Raw genomic sequence first — 22195 nt, 5'->3', positions numbered from 1 at the left:
TATTTTCCTGTATTCTTTTCAGCTACACCAAATAGGATGTAGCTGATTTGGTTTTTATTAAGCCTAGTTGATTAGGTTTTATTAAATGTCTCATTGTATTAGTTTTATATAATGATTGGTTTAAAAATAATGATTGCTTGTAAAAATTGCTGCAGATAATAAGTTTATGGTTCTAGATTTTCCATGGAGTCAAAAAATTATATAAGACTGGATTCTGATTCACTTTGCCATATTTTCTAGCATAATAATTTATCCTGCGTCCATTTCAAACCCAAGCAACATTATTAAAATGAATTATCATAACAATAGAAAAATGGGCAAAAGACATAAACATACAGTTCAGAAAAAAAACAAGTAAAGCAAGAAATAAGAAACCCAAAACTTAAACCTAATCAATTAATTTAAGAAATGTCAATAAAATAGTTTTTTAAAATATGAATTAACAATTTTCCCTTAGACTTTTTAGCATATAGATATAATATAGTTTACATGTTTATTATTTGGTGTCCTCACGCTAGAGTGTAATCTCCACAAGGAAGGGGGTTTTGTCTATTTTGTCCAATGACATAAGAGCTAAAACTAGTGCCTGTCATGTAATAGATGCTCAATGATAAATATTAGTCAAAGAAGTATCTTACCGAATGTATTATTTTAAACGTGAGGAAGTATGTGTATATATGTGTGTATAGCATTAACAAAGTTGCGGTGAATTGCACACAGTATTATATGACAGGCAGCATATAAATTCATATAACGTTTCTGAAAAGCAGTCTATGAAGAGGTATCATGTTTTTTGTTAAGTATTTATTTTATTTGAATTATTTATTTACACTTTAAGGATATAATCAGTGAAATGCAGATTTATAGACAGAAAGCTGTTCATGGCACTGATAATGTAAGGAAAATAAAAATAGTTAAATGTTAAAAACAATATGGTACTTTCAGAATAGACTAGAAAATGCAGTGGTATAATGTTAAATGAAAAATGGAGGGTGGATAATAGAGCATGGTCTCAATTTTGTAAAAAATTAGAGACAAATTATTACATCAAAGTGCTAATAGCAATTATATTTGTATGGTGAGAATAAGATATCCTTTCCTTTTTTCTTGGTAGTATATGGAATGCATGATATCTCTTGTCTTTTCTTTTTTTTAGTTTATTCATTTATTTTGAGAGAGAGTGCACATGCGTGAGCTGGAGAGTAGTAGCAGAAAAACAATCCCAAGCAGACTCCGCACTCTTAGCACAGTGCCCAACACAGGGCTTGATCTCAAGAACCATGAGATTATGACCTAAGATGAAATCAAGAGTTGGACACATAACTGACTGAGCCACCCAGCCCCTGAATGCATGATATTTCTATGTGAATGGATATTATTTGTTTATCAGAAAAATTCTTCTTTATGAAAATTGGTTTTTATCATTTTCCAACTCCAATGTAACCTCCACAAGGGCAAGACTTCTTATCTTTGTTCATTAGTGGATTCCTTATGCCTAAGTATGCCTGCTTTATGCCTAAAGTAGCACTGACAGATATTTTTGGAATAAATGAGTACACAAATGATATACCTCCCTCTCTAAAGGTAATTTTATTTTTAAAAAAACATTTTTTTTAATGTTTATTTATTTTTGAGACAGAGAGAGATAGAGCATGAATGGGGGAGGGGCAGAGAGAGAGGGAGACACAGAATCGGAAGCAGGCTCCAGGCTCTGAGCCATCAGCCCAGAGCCTGACGCGGGGCTCGAACTCACGAACCGTGAGATCGTGACCTGAGCTGAAGTTGGACGCTCAACCGACTGAGCCACTCAGGCGCCCCTCTAAAGGTAATTTTAAAGCATTAAGTGTAAGTGGATTGATTACTTCCTTTTTTTTTTTCCCTGTGGAATTGAGCAATTAATGCATCCATGTTAATTAAGTGCCTGTGCTGGGGTGCCTGAGTGACTTAGTCGGTTAAGCATCCGAGTTTGGCTCAAGTCATGATCTCATGGTTCATGAGTTCAAGCCCCGTGTTGGCCTGTATGCTGACAGCTCAGAGTCTGGAGCCTGCTTTGGGATTCTGTGTCTCCCTCTCTCTCAAAAAAAAAAAAAAAAAAAAAAAAAAAACTAAACAAATTAAAATAAAAAGTGCCTGTTCATAGTATATCCTCCTTCTGCTGAGGAGAGATTACTTTCTCATGGACTAAAAATGATCTTTGATCTCCAGTTACAATTTGCTTGGCAGATGTGGATTCTAATGTATGTGAGATTTAAAGTGATTAAGACGGAAATCTTTTAGTAAGTGCCTTTAAATTAGCCCTGTGTCCTCAGGTTTAAAGAAGAATACCATGATTAATCAAATAACATACGTATTTTGTTTCCCAATTAAAAATGTTTTTGGTTTACCATTTATAGAGGACAAAAGGAGTATAAGAATAATCACAGATTTTGCTGACATTACTGCTGGGGATGGAAACTTTCTGAAAAAGGACAGTTGACCAATAATATAAGAAAGTGCTATATTGTGCTTCACTGTAATAGTGGTGTGTTTTAAAATAATTTTTACCATGTAGCATGCGGTTTAAACTTATATAAATAGATATGTGCGTTATTTAACATTTTATCTTTTTTGCATGTTTTCTCAAACTAAAATAGGAAATTAAGGACTTATGGTAAGTCCTGAGGGAATATACTGGTAATATTTATAATTTAATATTAAATAAGATAGAATATTAAATAAGACTGTATCAGTGTGTACAGTGATATGCCTATTTTGCACATAGCTCTTGCTTTTTCTTTTTTATCTAGGATTCAGAATTTCCCACAGCTTTGCAACCAAATCCAAACCTGTGTTTATATAAAGAAAATATTTGTCCAGCAAAGGTTGACTACAAGCTGAATAACATTTTTAGACTTCATGAACTTCCAGTGAGCTGGTAGGATTCTTGATGTTTTTTATTAATGCCTTTGAGATTTTGTTGTCATGTCTAAATTGTGTTGCTCTTATAGCCATTCATGGTTGAAGTGATTTGCTCTTAGCCTGTTTCCAAATTGCTACTCATAACAGCAAAAGAATCTGCTTATAGCTGCTGCAAGAAACTTAAAATTAATTGCTTTAGGCACTTGGTGGCAGTACAGACTAAGTGCACTATTGTGTATGTTTATTGTAGAGGTTGTAGTTCAGGGTTAAAAGAAAGCACAACTAATTTCTAGAGATGTTTGTAGGATTTCTTCTAAATATGGGATCTCAGCAACTAAGGATTTCATTTGATTATTTACTTATTATCAATGTATGTTTTTTCCTCATTAACAAATCATTTATTTTGTTTTGAGGACTAGTTTTGTGAACCACAATCCTATCAGTTGAAAGACAAAACTTATTGGTATTTATTAAATGCATTCTTTTCTGAATCTGCATATTTATATTCATACCTATTTTATATCTTAAAAATTTACACTGGTATTCAGTTTTCAAGATAAATATTAACATGGGCAATATGCATATACATACGTTCTATGATATAGTTCTGTGGTTATTAAAAGTTTAGTAAGTGGTAAGCTTTTAGGATGTGATCATGGATATATCACTTGGATTATGGTTTAGGTAAGTTATATTCTTTTGTTACATTTGTTCATATATTGCCAAATTTATGTCATCAATCTTCAGGAAATTTTAGGCTTGTAAAAAATGTATGGCAAACATTATATAATTGTTCCTGTTATATTTAATGAGGAAAAATGTCTCAAAATAAGATGTTAACCAACTCCGATAACTTACATGCATTTACCTGTGGTGAGTACTTTTTTATTTCATTTGCAAACTTTTCTCTGCTCCCACTGACTGGATATGTTATTTATTTTCTAAACCCTACTTGTTTGATTACTTCCATGTAGCAAGAATATTTATTATCTTTGATATCTTACTTAAGGGCACAGCAGATATGATCTTATCTACCCTGACCAAAACCAGTAAGTTAGTGAACTGAAAAGGTCTGTTTGTAAAGGGAGCCATAAAAATGATACATTCAACCTGAAGTATGTATTGTATTTTGTCTTAAAATAGTGCATTTGCATTCACATGCCAGTCTTTTGATGTAAGGCCATGACTTTTTCTTTTTTTTTTAATATATGAAATTTATTGTCAAATTGGTTTCCATACCACACCCAGTGCTCATCCCAAAAGATGCCCTCTTCAATATCCATCACCTACCCTCCATCCTCCCATCAGCCCTCAGTTTGTTCTCATTTTTTGAATCTCTTATGCTTTGGATCTCTCCCACTCTAACCTCTCTCTCTCTCTCTTTTTTTTTTTTCCTTCCCCTCCCCCATGGGTTTCTGTTAAGTTTCTCAGGATCCACATAAGAGTGAAAACGAGAAGGCCATGACTTTTTCTTTGACTGTTGATTGGAATTTTACACTCTTCCATAAGCTATACCAATAATGTATCACTTACAGTTTCAATTTTGTTATTTCCTTAATCTGAAACAAGAACTTCAGACACTCAGAAGATGATCCTCTTACCTTTCCATAGTATTAATTTAATTTTCATTGACAGCATATTTATCACATTCATATTTCATCACCTTGATTAGTCTTTTAATTACATTTACAATAGTAAACACAACTAACTTATAAGGAGGGTTAGTAAAATACTCCTTTGAACTCTTTGTAATCATGGCTGTTAGCTGGTGAGAGTATCCTGTGCTGGTCTGCTTGGGTGTGGTCTGAGAGCTCTGAGTAGTCAGGCACAGTGAACACAACCAGCATAGTTTACAGAGAAAATGAGAAATGCTGGTCAATCCAATCATTAAGTGGAGGTTAAGGGAAAAGTTTCGATTAAATGAAAATGAAGAGAAGATAATGAGGTAAATATTTAACTTTTAGTAAAAGACAAAATCTGGATTTCAGCTTGATTTATTTCCAGCCTTTGGAAAAACAGCTGCCCTGGTAACTACTACTGCAACCCAGGGAATAATTTCTCTGTCACCATCTTCACTAGTTAGCTCATTATGAAAGAAGATTCTAACATTATAAGTTAGGCAGTAAAAAACAAAAACAAAAACAAAAACAAAAAATAAAAAACAATCAATCACTAATAGAATAATCACTAATTTTCTAGAGTAACATGCCTCAAAGGAAGATTAAGCTGTGACTTTGGGACAACTCATTTACCTGAGCCTTTTGTTGCCTGCTTACTCATTTCCAATTTGTCTTGGTTGCTACTTCTTCATACCACCATTTCTTCATTGTCACGCGCTTATTTCTCTCCCCACTTATTTTACTCTACCTCTTTCTCTATATTCTCATTCTATACCACGAACCCTTAACTAACCATAGTATAAAATTAAATTGTAAGTTTTCTGTGTTGCTCAAGTAATTTCATATTCTCTATTCTTAATTTTAAAACCAAATCACTCTCTTCCTGACCCCACATACACACCCAAAGGTTTCGTACTTTATGATTCTTTAATATAATGTTTATTGACTCATATATATATTTCTTTAAGCAATAAGGAAAAGGCTTTTGTTTTATAAATTTCTGTTTATTTATTTTTGTTTGTCAGTTACCATCAATGGAAATGAAGCTCTTCCTCTGTGGTGTATAGGTTCCTTAACTTTATCAAAATAATAATAATAATAATAATAAAAGAATATCAGTAATAACAATAAGCATCTATAAATGCCAGGATTCAGCTGCTTTGCTTTATACACTCTATGTTTGACCTTCATGTTTCTATAGGGAATTTATTATCTTCCCTATTTCTCTCTCTCTCACACACATACACAGCTCAGAGATCTTGAGAATCACAGAGAGAATTTGTATCGGGTCTGGTTAACCCAAAAGCAAACCTCTAGACAGTGAAGAAGCCATGCATTATTTTAAAGAAAAATGCTGAGGAAATAGTGTCTGTATTTACAATAAGGCATACAAGTTTGCCAGTAACATACAACTATATAACCTATGAGTTTGATCAATATCATTTTCCCCCTAATAATTGCTTTAAACTTAAATATTAAAATAATTAATTAGATTGTGCTTAAGTGCAGAATTTGTTAAGTATATGTTCTTTCCCTGGAAAAACAAGATTAAAATTTATTTTTACTATGTTTTTCTAACAAGGTCAAAATAAAATAAATGCATATTAATTCCAGATAATTTAAAGATTCTTAATGTCTTACTAATTTGCATTTTTATAGAGTGCAATTTCATAGGTCGAAGAACCAGGATTTTAAATCAGATTAGTTAAGAGTTTTTAAGTTGTGATTTAGGTAGATGTCTTTTTTTCTACTCTCACAGGGTAATTCCTATCAACCTAGAAAATATCCTTAAGTAACTCCCATTAGTTAAAAACACTTTTTTTTCCCTTGACCTGACAACCCCCTACTGCACCTATGCTCTTTTCCTCAGAAGCTACTCTGGCTCATTTTCATCAAAATGGTTGGCAGAAGTGCTGATGGAACTAACAGCCTCTACTTGTTCTTTTTGTATTCTCCCCTTCAGTTTCCTTTCTTTCCTCTCCTCTGAAACTACTTTTGTCAGTCATTTGCTCCTTTGGTGCCCACCGCCGGTGCTACTTACCTGTTCTCATCTTCTTTACCTCTCAGATTCGGTCACTACTCTCCTGACTCTCATTATTTCTATGGCCCTGGTTTTCCTGCTGAGTCCCAAGCTGTCCTGCTCAGCGTCTTCAGGAGGCTGTTCTCTTCTGCCAGAGTTCCAGTTGATAGACTCCACCTCCCCATACTCCTCCCTGGCTCAGCGCACAGCTTCTTCTTCTCACTAATACACTTCTCCAGGTGGCCTCTCCCATCCTCAGGCTATAAATACTCTCCATGTGTTGATAATTCCCATGCTGATATCTCTACCATTGACTTCTCTCCTGAGCTTGGGTATCTAATAGATTTTTCCAAATTGTCACGCCCAGAAAGGAATCTCTTTTTTTCCTGCCAGAAAACGTGGCCTTCTGACCTTCCTTATTTTTGTAAAAGCAAAATGTGAACGTATGTGAATTTACTCAAGCTAAAGGCCTAGGAGTCATTGGGATTGCTCATTCTCTCACCCTTCGGTTCCCACCATTAGCTCTACCAGTGAGTCTGATAGGTGCTTCCTCCAGAATACATTTACATTTTTCCAAGTCTGTGCTATTGCAAAAGCTTACTAATTCACCCTACCTTACCTTATAATAATTCGCTCACTTCACAGTAACCAGACAGATCTTTTAAAAATGTAAGTCAGATCACAAAATTCCCTTCTTTAAATACAATAACGTCTTCCCCTTGTTTTACAGTGTAAACTTGCTACTGTGGCATATCAGGCTCTACAAGTTGTCTCCTACCTGCCTCTTGGGCCATGCGCTCCCTCACATCCCCTCCCCAGTACCCTCAGCTACTTCAGTCTTCTCACTACTATTTGCAAACATACCACAGTTTATACTTTCCCAGGGCTTTTATACTAGCTCTTCTTTCTGCTTGTGTTGTTGCATCTCTAATTTTTGCATGTCTGGCTTTCTCATCTCTAATATCTCAGCTCAAATATCACCTACTCGGAGAAGCAGCTGTTGAAAAATGTAGCTAATATTTCACTCCTACTCCTCCGGTCATGTACAATCCCATCATTCTACTTAATTTCTGTCATGGTTCTCCATAGGTATGCAGCATAAATTTTAAAATATTTTATAAAAGTAAAGAAAAAAAAAAAAAAAGAACGTTAGTGTTTTCCTAGTTTATGTGTGGGAGAGCCTGGCTAGATGCTCACCAACCCAGTTTTCTCTTCCTTGGGCCCGTTGGGAGATTATATGGAATATGGAAGGTTATATGGAAGCTCTGTGCTACTAATTCTGACCAAACCCAGTGTACACCACTTTCAGGTCCAACCCCTTAGGCTTCCATTGGTATTGTCTACTCTGTCCATCCTCATTTTCCTAGTTGAAATCAAAAGACTTTGAAAGTGGTGAGCCACATGCTAGAAGGAGTGTGTGTTCTTGAGTCATCTGTTGCTTGGTGAGTTCCTGACCTTTCTCAAGCTTTTTCTGTGGTACTGCTTTCATTGCCCTGACAAATGCACTATATTTCTATGAAAATAAATGAGTTAGGCTATGTAAAATGAATGAAATCAAATTTTAAAAGATTGATGGTACTTTAATATTTACTCATTCATTTAAGAAAAAAATTATTGAGCATTTGTCAGTCACTATTCTGGGCAGTTAACTAAATACACAGAAATCTGTTCCCAGGGCCTTAAATTTGTTGTAAGGAACAGGTAATAAACCAATAATGAACACATCTATACTACAATATATTTGTTGGCCATAAGTGCTAGAGAAAAACATAAAGCAGGGCATAGGAAAATGGAGTGCAGGGTGGCTTCAGGTTTAAAGAGAAAATCCAGGACTGTTCTGAGAAGGTGATCTATAACAAAAACTTGAAGTAGCTGAGGAAGTGAGACACATGGAGAATTAAGGACGAGAATTAGAGCTGGAGGAACAGCAAATGCAAAACCCTTAAGAAGAGAACATCTCCAAAATGTTTCAGCAAGGAATCCAGGATAAATAAAGTAGGTGAGCTTAGAGAGAAGAGGAGAAAATAAAGTTAGGTACTTGGGGACCAAAAAGGGTGTGACTTTAGGGCCTTCTAGATAGTAGTAAAGAGGACATTGAATTTTGTTCCAAGAATGCTAGAAAACTGTTGGAGGATTTTGAGAATTACCTGATTTGATTTACATAAGATCTCTGTGACTTCTGTGTGGAAATTAGACTGTCAGAGGGGTTAAGGGTAGATAGAAGATGGCAGACTGGTTAGGAACTAATTTCAATAATCCAAGAGATGTGTAAAGATATTCTGGGCCAGCATGCAATGGGATAGAGGCTAAATGGTAAGATTTTTATTTTTTGATGAGAGTCTATAGTATTTTTTGATAAGCTGGATATGGGGTGAAAGAGAGGATTTAAAAAATGAGTCCCAGGGTTTTTATCAGAGCCAATGAAGATACAGTGACTATTAATTTTTATGGGAGAAGCTAAGGGAGGGGAAGGTTTGGAATATGGAGCTGGGCATGTTATGTTTGGGATGCCTATTAAACTTCCAAGCAGGCTTAGATTTGTATGGGGCCCTTAGAGCATGCTGTGAACACAATCACAACTGTGTGTGCCACCTGGCGAGTGGTTAGGTCCATGTCAGTACTATTCCATGCACTTCTGTGGAAATAAAGATAAAGTGACTAAGTTGCTTTTAATGCAGAAAAGAAAAAGGGCATTTAGAAATGTAATTTTTCAACATGGGTCAATATAAAGCTTAATTTCTCTTATTGTTTTGGCTATAAATTATATGTGTTTGTAAGAAACTGCTAGTTATCTTTTAAAATGTGAGTTTTCAAATTAACCATTAAATCATTCGTATAACTATACATTTAACTGGTATTTTATAATACATATTTATAATAAGTTTAATTGATATTTGTAATTGTTATAATGTTTATATTCTCCAAACAAATAAGCAAAGAACTTGCAGTTTCTTGAAGTTTCAAGACAATTCTCCTTAGGAGGATAATCATTACATACAGATAAAAATGTGTGTAATCATTACTTATAACTAGTGTACAGAATAATTTTAAACACTTTATACCATGAGGATATATTCTGCTGGTTTTATGATTTGCTATCAACATAATAAGGTATTCAGTTAGCTTCCATTAAATAATGATAATATTTATGCCATTAATTTTTAAGAAGGAAAAGGTACATGAATTTACAGTACATGTAAACATACATTTTAATGACCTGTTTATCTTTTTGGGTGTGTTCCATGAATAAATACATCATCTAATTAGGAGATTAGATTTTCAATTTATTTCAGATTGTCTTCAGTGCCCTTGCATGTAACTGTCCTTAGCTTAAACTAACTTTGTGCAGACACTTTGGATTTGTTGACCAGCTGTCATCTTCCAGAAGGTGTTCTGATTTGTTTTTTGGGTCAGCTTACAGCTAAAATTATGGAAAGGTCTTTTCATTGGTCACAGATGATGCACAAAGCATTTTAAATTCCAGCGTTTCATAGACTCCAAGAGAAGACTCCTTGTGGGGCTATAACAGTTTTTCATTCTGTTTTAATTATCTAGATCCATGGTAATAACCACAGTGACTTACTAGAAGGAATTGTTGGACATATTATAATTATATATGGCAATTATTTGTAGTGCCAAAAATATATAAAAATCCCACCAATTAACTAAGGTTGGTAAAAATAAAACTATGCTTGTCTCCCTTAGGACACACATAATTTTAGGTTTTGGAGCAAACAAATCATTTAGTTTTTGCATAAAACTTTTTCTGGATTGTATTCTTATGATAAGTCAAGTGAAATTTCCATGAAATGGCATTTCAGTAATAATATTCCAGTAAATTTGGAAACCATCTCCCAATTCCCTTTCTTGCTTAGCTAAATACTGGTATTGCCTATTACCTGCTGTTTAACAGAAAGGTAAGTGAAAGTTAAAAACAAATGTTAATCTTTGTAATATAGAATGTCAGGGAAGGTGGTTTAGAATGAATATACATATATATATATATATATATATATATATATATATATATATATATATATACACAATAATATACACATCTGTTTTTAAAAAGTATTTAGTATTTCAAACTATATTATATTCACATATATACTCATAATTGAGTTTAAATAATTAGAAGTGGTAAGACTTGATAAAGTATGAGTAATCAGTGGTTCCAGCAATTTCTGCCATTGCTTGGTGGGTTGCCTCACTTAAACTTTGAGAAGACCTTGTCTTTAATACATGGTAAAGTTGATGCATGTGGGATGGTATCTAATAATTTATTTTTTCTTGCTATTCACAATTACATGGTGAATGGATTATAAACATTAGTGCTTGTGCTGATAGGTTTAAATCTTAAACATTATTGGCAATTTTCTGTATGGCCATGACTAGGTTGAAATTGTCATATTCATTTTACATTACTACTTTTTTCTTCTTTTTTCTTTTGTAATAAATCTTTATTTATTTTTTTAATATATGAAATTTATTGTCAAATTGGTTTCCATACAACACCCAGTGCTCATCCCAAAAGGTGCCCTCCTCAATACCCATCACCCACCCTACCCTCCCTCCCACCCCCCATCAACCCTCAGTTTGTTCTCAGTTTTTAACAGTCTCTTATGCTTTGGCTCTCTCCCACTCTAACCTCTTTTTTTTTTTTTTTTCCTTCCCCTCCCCCATGGGTTTCTGTTAAGTTTCTCAGGATCCACATAAGAGTGAAACCATATGGTATCTGTCTTTCTCTGTATGGCTTATTTCACTTAGCATCACACTCTCCAGTTCCATCCACGTTGCTACAAAAGGCCATATTTCATTCTTTCTCATTGCCACGTAGTATTTCATTGTGTATATAAACCACAATTTCTTTATCCATTCATCAGTTGATGGACATTTAGGCTCTTTCCATAATTTGGCTATTGTTGAGAGTGCTGCTATGAACATTGGGGTACAAGTGCCCCTATGCATCAGTACTCCTGTATCCCTTGGATAAATTCCTAGCAGTGCTATTGCTGGGTCATAGGGTAGGTCTATTTTTAATTTTCTGAGGAACCTCCACACTGCTTTCCAGAGTGGCTGCACCAACTTGCATTCCCACCAACAGTGCAAGAGGGTTCCCGTTTCTCCACATCCTCTCCAGCATCTATAGTCTCCTGATTTGTTCATTTTGGCCACTCTGACTGGCGTGAGGTGATATCTGAGTGTGGTTTTGATTTGTATTTCCCTGATAAGGAGCGACGTTGAACATCTTTTCATGTGCCTGTTGGTCATCCGGATGTCTTCTTTAGAGAAGTGTCTATTCATGTTTTCTGCCCATTTCTTAACTGGGTTATTTGCTTTTCGGGTGTGGAGTTTGGTGAGCTCTTTATAGATTTTGGATACTAGCCCTCTGTCCAATATGTCATTTGCAAATATCTTTTCCCATTCCGTTGGTTGCCTTTTAGTTTTGTTGGTTGTTTCCTTTGCTGTGCAGAAGCTTTTTATCTTCATAAGGTCCCAGTAATTCACTTTTGCTTTTAATTCCCTTGCCTTTGGGGATGTGTCGAGTAAGAGATTGCTACGGCTGAGGTCAGAGAGGTCTTTTCCTGCTTTCTCCTCTAAGGTTTGGTGGTTTCCTGTCTCACATTCAGGTCCTTTATCCATTTTGAGTTTATTTTTGTGAATGGTGTGAGAAAGTGGTCTAGTTTCAACCTTCTTCATGTTGCTGTCCAGTTCTCCCAGCACCATTTGTTAAAGAGACTGTCTTTTTTCCATTGGATATTCTTTCCTGCTTTGTCAAAGATGAGTTGGCCATACGTTTGTGGGTCTAGTTCTGGGGTTTCTATTCCATTCCATTGGTCTATGTGTCTGTTTTTGTGCCCATACCATGCTGTCTTGATGATTACAGCTTTGTAGTAGAGGCTAAAGTCTGGGATTGTGATGCCTCCTGCTTTGGTCTTCTTCTTCAAAATTGCTTTGGCTATTCGGGGCCTTTTGTGGTTCCATATGAATTTTAGGATTGCTTGTTCTAGTTTCGAGAAGAATGCTGGTGCAATTTTGATTGGGATTGCATTGAATGTGTAGATAGCTTTGGGTAGTATTGACATTTTGACAATATTTATTCTTCCAATCGATGACCAGGGAATGTCTTTCCATTTCTTTATATCTTCTTCAATTACCTGCATAAGCTTTCTATAGTTTTCAGCATACAGATCTTTTACATCTTTAGGTAGATTTATTCCTAGGTATTTTATGCTTCTTGGTGCAATTGTGAATGGGATCATTTTCTTTATTTGTCTTTCTGTTGCTTCATTGTTAGTGTATAAGAATGCAACTGATTGCTGTACATTGATTTTGTATCCTGCAACTTTGCTGAATTCATGTATCAGTTCTAGCAGACTTTTGGTGGAGTCTATCGGATTTTCCATGTATAATATCATGTCATCTGCAAAAAGCAAAAGCTTGACTTCATCTTTGCCAATTTTGATGCCTTTGATTTCCTTTTGTTGTCTGATTGCTGATGCTAGAACTTCCAGCACTATGTTAAACAACAGCGGTGACAGTGGGCATCCGTGTCGTGTTCCTGATCTCAGGGAAAAAGCTCTCAGTTTTTCCCTGTTGAGGATGATGTTAGCTGTGGGCTTTTCATAAATGGCTTTTATGATCTTTAAGTATGTTCCTTCTATCCCGACTTTCTCAAGGGTTTTTATTAAGAAAGGGTGCTGGATTTTGTCAAATGCCTTTTCTGCATCGATTGACAGGATCATATGGTTCTTCTCTTTTTTTTTGTTAATGTGATGTATCACGTTGTTCGATTTGCGAATGTTGAACCAGCCCTGCATCCCAGGAATGAATCCCACTTGATCATGGTGAATAATTCTTTTTATATACCGTTGAATTCGATTTGCTAGTATCTTATTGAGAATTTTTGCATCCATATTCATCAGGGATATTGGCCTGTAGTTCTCTTTTTTTCCTGGGTCTCTGTTTGGTTGAGGAATCAAAGTAATACTGGCTTCATAGACTGAGTCTGGAAGTTTTCCTTCCCTTTCTATTTCTTGGAATAGCTTGAGAAGGATAGGTATTATCTCTGCTTTAAATGTCTGGTAGAACTCCCCTGGGAAGCCATCTGGTCCTGGACTCTTATTTGTTGGGAGATTTTTGATAACCGATTCAATTTCTTCTTCACTGGTTATGGGTCTGTTCAAGCTTTCTATTTCCTCCTGATTGAGTGTTGGAAGAGTGTGGGTGTTTAGGAAGTTGTCCATTTCTTCCAGGTTGTCCAGTTTGTTGGCATATAATTTTTCATAGTATTCCCTGATAATTGTTTGTATCTCTGAGGGATTGGTTGTAATAATTCCATTTTCATTCATGATTTTATCTATTTGGGTCATCTCCCTTTTCTTTTTGAGAAGTCTGGCTAGAGGTTTGTCAATTTTGTTTATTTTTTCAAAAAAACAACTCTTGGTTTCGTTGATCTGCTCTACAGTTTTTTTAGATTCTATATTGTTTATTTCTGCTCTGATCTTTATTATTTCTATTCTTCTGCTGGGTTTAGGCTGCCTTTGCTGTTCTGCTTCTATTTCCTTTAGGTGTGCTGTTAGATTTTGTATTTGGGATTTTTCTTGTTTCTGGAGATAGGCCTGGATAGCAATGTATTTTCCTCTCAGGACTGCCTTCGTTGCGTCCCAAAGCGTTTGGATTGTTGTATTTTCATTTTCGTTTGTTTCCATATATTTTTTAATTTCTTCTCTAATTGCCTGGTTGACCCACTCATTCGTTAGTAGGGTGTTCTTTAACCTCCATGCTTTTGGAGGTTTTCCAGACTTTTTCCTGTGGTTGATTTCAAGCTTCATAGCATTGTGGTCTGAAAGTATGCACGGTATAATTTCAATTCTTGTAAACTTATGAAGGGCTGTTTTGTGACCCAGTATATGATCTATCTTGGAGAATGTTCCATGTGCACTCGAGAAGAAAGTATATTCTGTTGTTTTGGGATGCAGAGTTCTAACTATATCTTTCAAGTCCATCTGATCCAATGTATCATTCAGGGCCCTTGTTTCTTTATTGACCGTGTGTCTAGATGATCTATCCATTTCTGTAAGTGGGGTGTTAAAGTCCCCTGCAATTACCACATTCTTATCAATAAGGTTGCTTATGTTTATGAGTAATTGTTTTATATATTTGGGGGGGCTCCGGTATTTGGCGCATAGACATTTATAATTGTTAGCTCTTCCTGATGGATAGACCCTGTAATTATTATATAATGCCTTTCTTCATCTCTTGTTACAGTCTTTAATTTAAAGTCTAGTTTGTCTGATATAAGTATGGCTACTCCAGCTTTCTTTTGGCTTCCAGGAGCATGATAAATAGTTCTCCATCCCTTCACTCTCAATCTAAGGGTGTCCTCAGGTCTAAAATGAGTCTCTTGTAGACAGCAAATAGATGGGTCTTGTTTTTTTATCCATTCTGATACCCTATGTCTTTTGGTTGGTGCATTTAATCCATTTACATTCAGTGTTATTATAGAAAGATACGGGTTTAGAGTCATTGTGATGTCTGTATGTTTTATGCTTGTAGTGATGTCTGTGGTACTTTGTCTCACAGGATCCCCCTTAGGATCTCTTGTAGGGCTGGTTTAGTGGTGACAAATTCCTTCAGTTTTTGTTTGTTTGGGAAGACCTTTATCTCTCCTTCTATTCTAAATGACAGACTTGCTGGATAAAGGATTCTCGGCTGCATATTTTTTCTGTTTAGCACAGTGAAGATATCGTGCCAAGCCTTTCTGGCCTGCCAAGTTTCAAAAGAGAGATCAGTCACGAGTCTTATAGGTCTCCCTTTATATGTGAGGGCACGTTTATCCCTTGCTGCTTTCAGAATTTTCTCTTTATCCTTGTATTTTGCCAGTTTCACTATGTTGTGCAGAAGATCGATTCAAGTTACGTCTGAAGGGAGTTCTCTGTGCCTCTTGGATTTCAATGCCTTTTTCCTTCCCCAGTTCAGGGAAGTTCTCAGCTATAATTTCTTCAAGTACCCTTTCAGCACCTTTCCCTCTCTCTTCCTCCTCTGGGATACCAATTATGCGTATATTATTTCTTTTTAGTGTATCACTTAGTTCTCTAATTTTCCCCTCATACTCCTGGATTTTTTTATCTCTCTTTTTCTCAGCTTCCTCTTTTTCCATAACTTTATCTTCTAGTTCACCTATTCTCTCCTCTGCCTCTTCAATCTGAGCTGTCGTCGTCGTTTCCATTTTGTTTTGCATTTCGTTTAAAGTGCTTTTCAGCTCCTCGTGACTGTTCCTTAGTCCCTTGATCTCTGTAGCAATAGATTCTCTGCTGTCCTCTGTACTGTTTTCAAGCCCAGCGATTAATTTTATGACTATTATTCTAAATTCACTTTCTGTTATATTATTTAAATCCTTTTTGATCAGTTCATTAGCTGTTGTTATTTCCTGGAGATTCTTCTGAGGGGAATTCTTCCGTTTGGTCATTTTGAATAGTTCCTGGCGTGGTGAGGACCTGCAGGGCACTTCCCCTGTGCTGTGGTGTATAACTGGAGTTGGTGGGCGGGGCCTCAGTCTGACCTGATGTCTGCCCCCAGCCCACCGCTGGGGCCACAGTCAGACTGGTGTGTGCCTTCTCTTCCCCTCTCCTAGGGGCGGGATTCACTGTGGGTTGGCGTGGCCCGTCTGGGCTACTTGCACACTGCCAGGCTTGTGGTGCTGGGGATCTGGTGTATTAGCTGGGGTGGGTAGGCAAGGTGCATGGGGGCAGGAGGGGCAGGCTTAGCTTGCTTCTCCTTAGGTGATCCACTTCAGGAGGGGCCCTGTGGCAGCGGGAGGGAGTCAGATCCGCTGCCGGAGGTTCGGCTCTGCAGAAGCACAGAGTTGGGTGTTTGCGCAGAGCGAGCAAGTTCCCTGGCAGGAACTGGTTCTCTTTGGGATTTTGGCTGGAGGATGGGTGGGGGAGATGGCGCTGGCGAGCGCCTTTGTTTCCCACCAAATTGAGCTCTGTCGTCCAGGGGCTCAGCAGCTCTCCCTCCCTTTGTCCTCCAGCCTTCCCGCTTTCTGAGCAGAGCTGTTAACTTATGACCTCCCAGATGCTAAGTCGCGCTTGCTGTCGGAACACAGTCCGTCAGGCCCCTCCGCTTTTGCCAGCCAGACTCGGGTGCTCTGCTTGGCCGGTGAGCCGCCCCTCCGCCCCGGCTCCCTCCCGCCAGTCCCTGGAGCGCGCACCGCCTCGCCGCCCTTCCTACCCTCTTGCGTGGGCCTCTCGTCTGCGCTTGGCTCTGAGACTCCGTTCTGCTAATCCTCTGGCAGTTTTCTGGGTTATTTAGGCAGGTGTAGGTGGAATCTAAGTGAACAGCAGGACACGTGGTGAGCCCAGCGTCCTCCTACTCCGCCATCTTCCTCTCTCCACATTACTACTTTTTTCATATCAATAATGTTTTGTAATCTAAGAGTAAATAATAGAACTTTTGGTTAGACTTATACACCCAACATACTTAACAATATTTATGGCCTGAATTCAATTTTAACTACTTTGTTTAAATTTAAATGAATTTAATTAGAACTACTGACATTATCTCAAGGCAATAACTATTAATTCAGACTACCTCATAAAATAGGACATTCCAACTTGCATGTCTTGTGAGCACCTCAAATTTAGCAGGTCTCAAAGCCAATTCCCTTTTTCCACCATTCCCTTCCCTTCACCCTTCCTTTCTTCTTTCTCCCACTTTGGTTAGTGTCATTATCATCCATATAGTCACCTAAGATGATCTGTAAATCTTAAGTCCTTTTTACCACTTATTACAACATTCAGTCAATCACTTAAGACTGTGCATTCTATTTCCAAAATGAGTTGAGCAGCCATTCATTTCCATCAAAGTCCATCATGTCACTTAAGCTCCCCCAACAACTACCTACTATTCTCTCTGCCTCCAGTTGTCCCTCCAAATAGAACTTATCTCCTCTACTGCCATTATAATAATCCTTCTTTTTTTATGAATATAATTTATTGTCAACTTGGCTTACATACAACACCTGGTGCCCGTCTCAACAATTGCCCTCCTCAGTGCCCATCACTCATTTTCCCTCTCCCCCATGCCCCCATCCAACCTTAGTTTATTCTCTGTATTTCATAGTCTCTTGTGGTTTGCTTCCCTCCCTCCCTCTGTGTTTGTATCTATTTATTCCCCCTTCCCTTCTGCCATGGTCTTCTGTTCAGTTTCTCAAGATCCACATATGAGTGGAAACATACGATATCTGTCCTTATCTGACTTAGTTATTTCACTCAGAATAATACCTTCCAAGTTCCATCCATGTTGCTGCAAATGGCATGATTTTATTCTTTCTCATTGTCAAGTAGTATTCCATTGAATATATAAACCACATCTTCTTTATCCATTCATCAGTTGATGGACATTTAGGCTCTTTCCATAATTTGGCTATTGTTGAAAGCGCTGCTATGACATTGGGGTACATGTGCCCCTATGCATCAGCACTCCTGTATCCCTTGGGTACCTAGTATTGCTATTTATGGGTCATAGGGTAGCTCTATTTTTAATTTTTTGAGGAACCTCCACACTGTTTTCCAGAGTGACTGCACCAGTTTGCATTCCCCCCAACTGTGCAAGAGGGTTCCCATTTCTCCACATCCTCACCAGCATCTATAGTCTCCTGATTTGTTCATTTTAGTCACTCTGACTGGTGTGAGGTGGTATCTCAGTGTGGCTTTGAACTGTATTTCCCTGATGATGAGTGATGCTGAGCATCGTTTCATGTGTCTGTTGACCATCTGGATGTCTTCTTTGGAAAAGTGTCTATTCATGTCTTCTGCCCATTTCTTCACTGGATTATTTGTTTTTTGGGTGTTGAGTTTGGTAAATTCTTTATAGATTTTGGATACTAGCCCTTTATCCGTTAATGTCATTTGCAGATATCTTTTCCCATTCCATTGGTTGACTTTTAGTTTTGTTGATTGTTTCCTTTGCTGTGCAGAAGCTTTTTATCTTTATGAGGTCCCAATAGTTCATTTTTGCTTTTAATTCCCTTGCCTTTGGAGATGTGTTGAGTAAGAAATTGCTGTGGCTGAGGTCAAAGAGGTTGTTGCCTGCTTTCTCCTCTAGGGTTTTGATGATTTCCTGTCTCACATTTAGGTCTTTCATCCATTTTGTGTTTATTTTTGTGTATGGTGTAAGAAGGTGGTCTAGTTTCATTCTTCTGCATGTTGCTGTCCAGTTCTCCCAGCACCATTTGTTAAAGAGACTTTTTTTCCATTAGATGTTCTTTCCTGCTTTGTCAAAGATTAGTTGGCCATACATTCGTGGGTCCAATTCTGGGTTCTCTATTCTATTCCATTGGTCTATGTGTCTGTTTTTGTGCCAATACCATACTGTCTTGATGATTAAAGCTTTGTAATAGAGGCTAACATCTGGGATTGTGTTGCCTCCTGCTTTGGTTTTCTTTTTCACTATGACTTTGGCTCTGCAGGGTCTTTTGTGGTTCCATACAAATTTTAGGATTGCTTGTTCTAGCTTTTAGAAGAATTCTGGTGCAATTTTGATTGGGATTGCATTGAATGTGTAGGTTGCTTTGGGTAGTATTGACATTTTAACATTATTCTTGCAATCCATGATCATGGAATGTTTTTCCATATCTTTGTGTCTTCAGTTTCCTTAATAAGCTTTTTATAGTTTTCAGCATATAGGTCTTTTACATCTTTGGTTAGATTTATTCCTAGGTATTCCGTGGTTCTTGGTGCAATTGTAAATGGGATAATTTCCTTACTTCTCTTTCTGTTGCTTCATTATTGGTGTATAAAAATGCAACCTATTTCTGTACATTAATTTTGTACCCTGCAACTTTACTGAATTCATGTATCAGTTCTAAGAGTCTTTTGGTGTAGTCTTTCGGGTTTTCCATGTAGAGTATCATGCCATCTGTGAAGAGTGAAAGTTTGACTTTTTGCCAATTTTGATGCCTTTGATTTCCTTTTGTTGTCTGATTGCTGATGCTAGGACTTCCAACACTATGTTAAATTACAGTGGTGAGATAGTACATCCCTGTTGTGCTCTTGGTCTCAGGCGGAAATCTCTAAGTTTTACCCCATTGAAGATGATATTAGGTGTGGACTTTTCATATATGGCTTTTATGATGTTTAAGTATGTTCCTTCTATCCCAACTTTCTTGAGGGTTTTTATTAAGAAAGGAAGTTGTATTTTGTCAAATGCTTTTTCTGCATCTATTGACAGGATCATATGGTTCTTATCCTTTCTTTTATTAATGTGATATATCACATTGATTGATTTGTGAATATTGAACCAGCCCTGCAGCCCAGGAATGAATCCTACTTGATCATGGTGGCTAATTCTTTTGATATGCTGTTGAATTCGATTTGCTAGTATCTTCTGGAGAATTTTTGTATCCATAGTCATCAGGGATATTGGCCTATAGTTAACCTTTTTTGTGGGGTCTCTGTCTGGTTTAGGAATCAAGGTGATGCTGGCTTCATAGAATGAGTCTGAAAATTTTCCTTCCATTTCTATTTTTTAAAACAGCTTGAGAAGGATAGGTATTAACTCTGCTTTAAATGTCTGGTAGAATTCCCCAGGGAAGCCATCTGGTCCAGGACTCTTATTTGTTGGGAGATTTTTGATACCTGATTCAATTTCTCCACTAGTTTTGGGTCTGTTCAAATTTTCTGCTTTTTCCCGTTTGAGTTTTGGTAACGTGTGGGTGTCTAGGAATTTGTCCATTTCTTGCAGGCTATCCTGTTTGTTGGCATATAATTTTTCATAGTATCCTCTGATAATTGCTTATATTTCTAAGGGATTGGTTGTGATAAATCCATTTTCATTCAGGATTTTATCTACTTGAGTCTTCTCTCTTTTCTTTTTGAGAAGTCTGTCTAGGGGTTTATCAATTTTGTTTATTTTTTCAAAAAAACAACTTAGTTTCATTGATCTGTTCTACTGTTTTTTTGGATTCTATGTTGTTTATTTCTGCCCTGATCTTTATTATTTCTCTTTTTCTGCTGGGTTTGGGTTTTCTTTGTTGTTCCTCCTCTAGTTCCTTTAGGTGTGCTGTTAGATTTTTTATTTGGGATTTTTCTTATTTCTTGAGATAGGCCTAGATTGCAATGTATTTTCCTTTTAGGACTACCTTTGCTGCATCCCAAAAGGTTTGGATTGTTGTGTTTTCATTTTCATTTGTTTCCATATATTTTTTTAGTTTCTTCTTTAATTGCCTGGTTGACCCATTTGTTCCTTATTAGGATGTTCTTTTAACCTCCTTACATTTGGAGGTTTTCCAAACTTTTTTCTGTGGTTGATTTCAAGTTTCATAGCATTGTAATCTGAAGGTGTTCATGGTATTATTTCAATTCTTTTGTATTTATTGAGGGCTGTTTTGTGAACTAGTATGTGATCTATCTTGGAGAATGTTCCATGTGCACTCAAGAAGAATGTATATTCTGCTGCTTTATTGGATGAAAAGTTCTAAATATATCTGTCAAGTCCATCTAGTCCAGTGTTTCATTTAGGGCCATTATTTCTTTATGGATTTTCTGTCTAGATGATCTGTCCATTGTTGTAAGTGGAGTATTAAAGTCCCCTGCAATTACCACATTCTTACCAATAAGATTGCTTATGTTTGTGATTAATTGTTTTAAATATTTGGGTGTTTCCAAATTTGGTGCCTAAACATTTATAATTGTTAGCTCTTCTTGATGGATATACCCCGTAATTATGATATAATGACCTTCTTCATCTCTTGTTACAGCCTTTAGTTTAAGATGTAGGTTGTCTGATGTAAGTATGGCTACTCCAGCTTTCTTTAACTTCCAGTAGCATGATAGATGGTTCTCTATCCCCTCACTTTCAATCTGAAGGTGTCCTCATGTCTAAAATGGGTCTCTTGTAGACAGCAAATAGATGGGTCGTTTGTTTTTTTAATCCATTCTGATACTCTATGTCTTTTCATTGGAGCATTTAGTCCATTTACATTCAGTGTTATTATTGAAAGATATGGATTTAAAGTCATTGTGTTATCTGTAGGTTTCCTGCTTGTAGTGATGTCTCTGGTCCTTTGTGGTCTTTGCAATACTCACAGAGTCCCCCTTAGGATCTCTTGCAGGACTGGTTTAATGGTGATGTATTCCTTCAGTTTTTGTTTGTTTGGGAAAACCTTTATTTCTCCTTCTATTTTGAATGACAGGCTTGCTGGATAAAGGATTCCTGGCTGCGTATTTTTCCTGTTCATCACATTGAAAATTTCCTGCCACTCCTTTCTGTCCTGCCACGTTTCAGTAGATAGGTCTGCTACTACCCTTATGTGTCTACCCTTCTAGGTTAAGGTTCGTTTATCCCTGGCTGCTTTCGGAATTCTCTCTTTATCTTGTATTTTGCCAGTTTCACTCTGATATGTTGTGCAAAAGTTCGATTCAAGTTATGTCTGAGGGGAGTTCTCTGTGCCTCCTGGATTTCAATGTCTGTTTCCTTCCCCAGACTGGGGAAGTTCTCAGCTATGATTTGTTCAAGCACACCTTTGGCCCCTTTCTCTCTCCTTCTTCTGGAATTCCTATGATACAGATATTGTTCTGTTTCATTGAGTCGCTTAGTTCTCTAATTCTCCCCTCGTGATCTAATTTTTTATCTCTCTTTTGCTCAGCTTCAT

The 22195-nt window shown here is 36.9% G+C and overlaps 1 protein-coding gene across 2 annotated transcripts in view; it reads left to right on the top strand.

Moving 5' to 3' along the window:
• Positions 1–22195, top strand: part of SPAG16 (sperm associated antigen 16) — a 1004062-nt gene that overhangs the window by 160206 nt on the left and 821661 nt on the right. For both annotated transcript variants that reach the window (XM_053905193.1, XM_019446088.2), the window contains one exon: positions 2787–2914. In XM_053905193.1, the coding sequence (XP_053761168.1) occupies positions 2787–2914 (128 nt within the window). The remainder of the gene's footprint in view (positions 1–2786; positions 2915–22195) is intronic.

Source organism: Panthera pardus, unplaced genomic scaffold (genome assembly GCF_024362965.1).
Source record: "Panthera pardus isolate Hobbes unplaced genomic scaffold, ASM2436296v1 HiC_scaffold_10, whole genome shotgun sequence".
NCBI lineage: Eukaryota > Metazoa > Chordata > Mammalia > Carnivora > Felidae > Panthera > Panthera pardus.
Note: the sequence above shows the minus strand (reverse complement) of the source record. Positions and strands in the feature narration are given on the sequence as shown.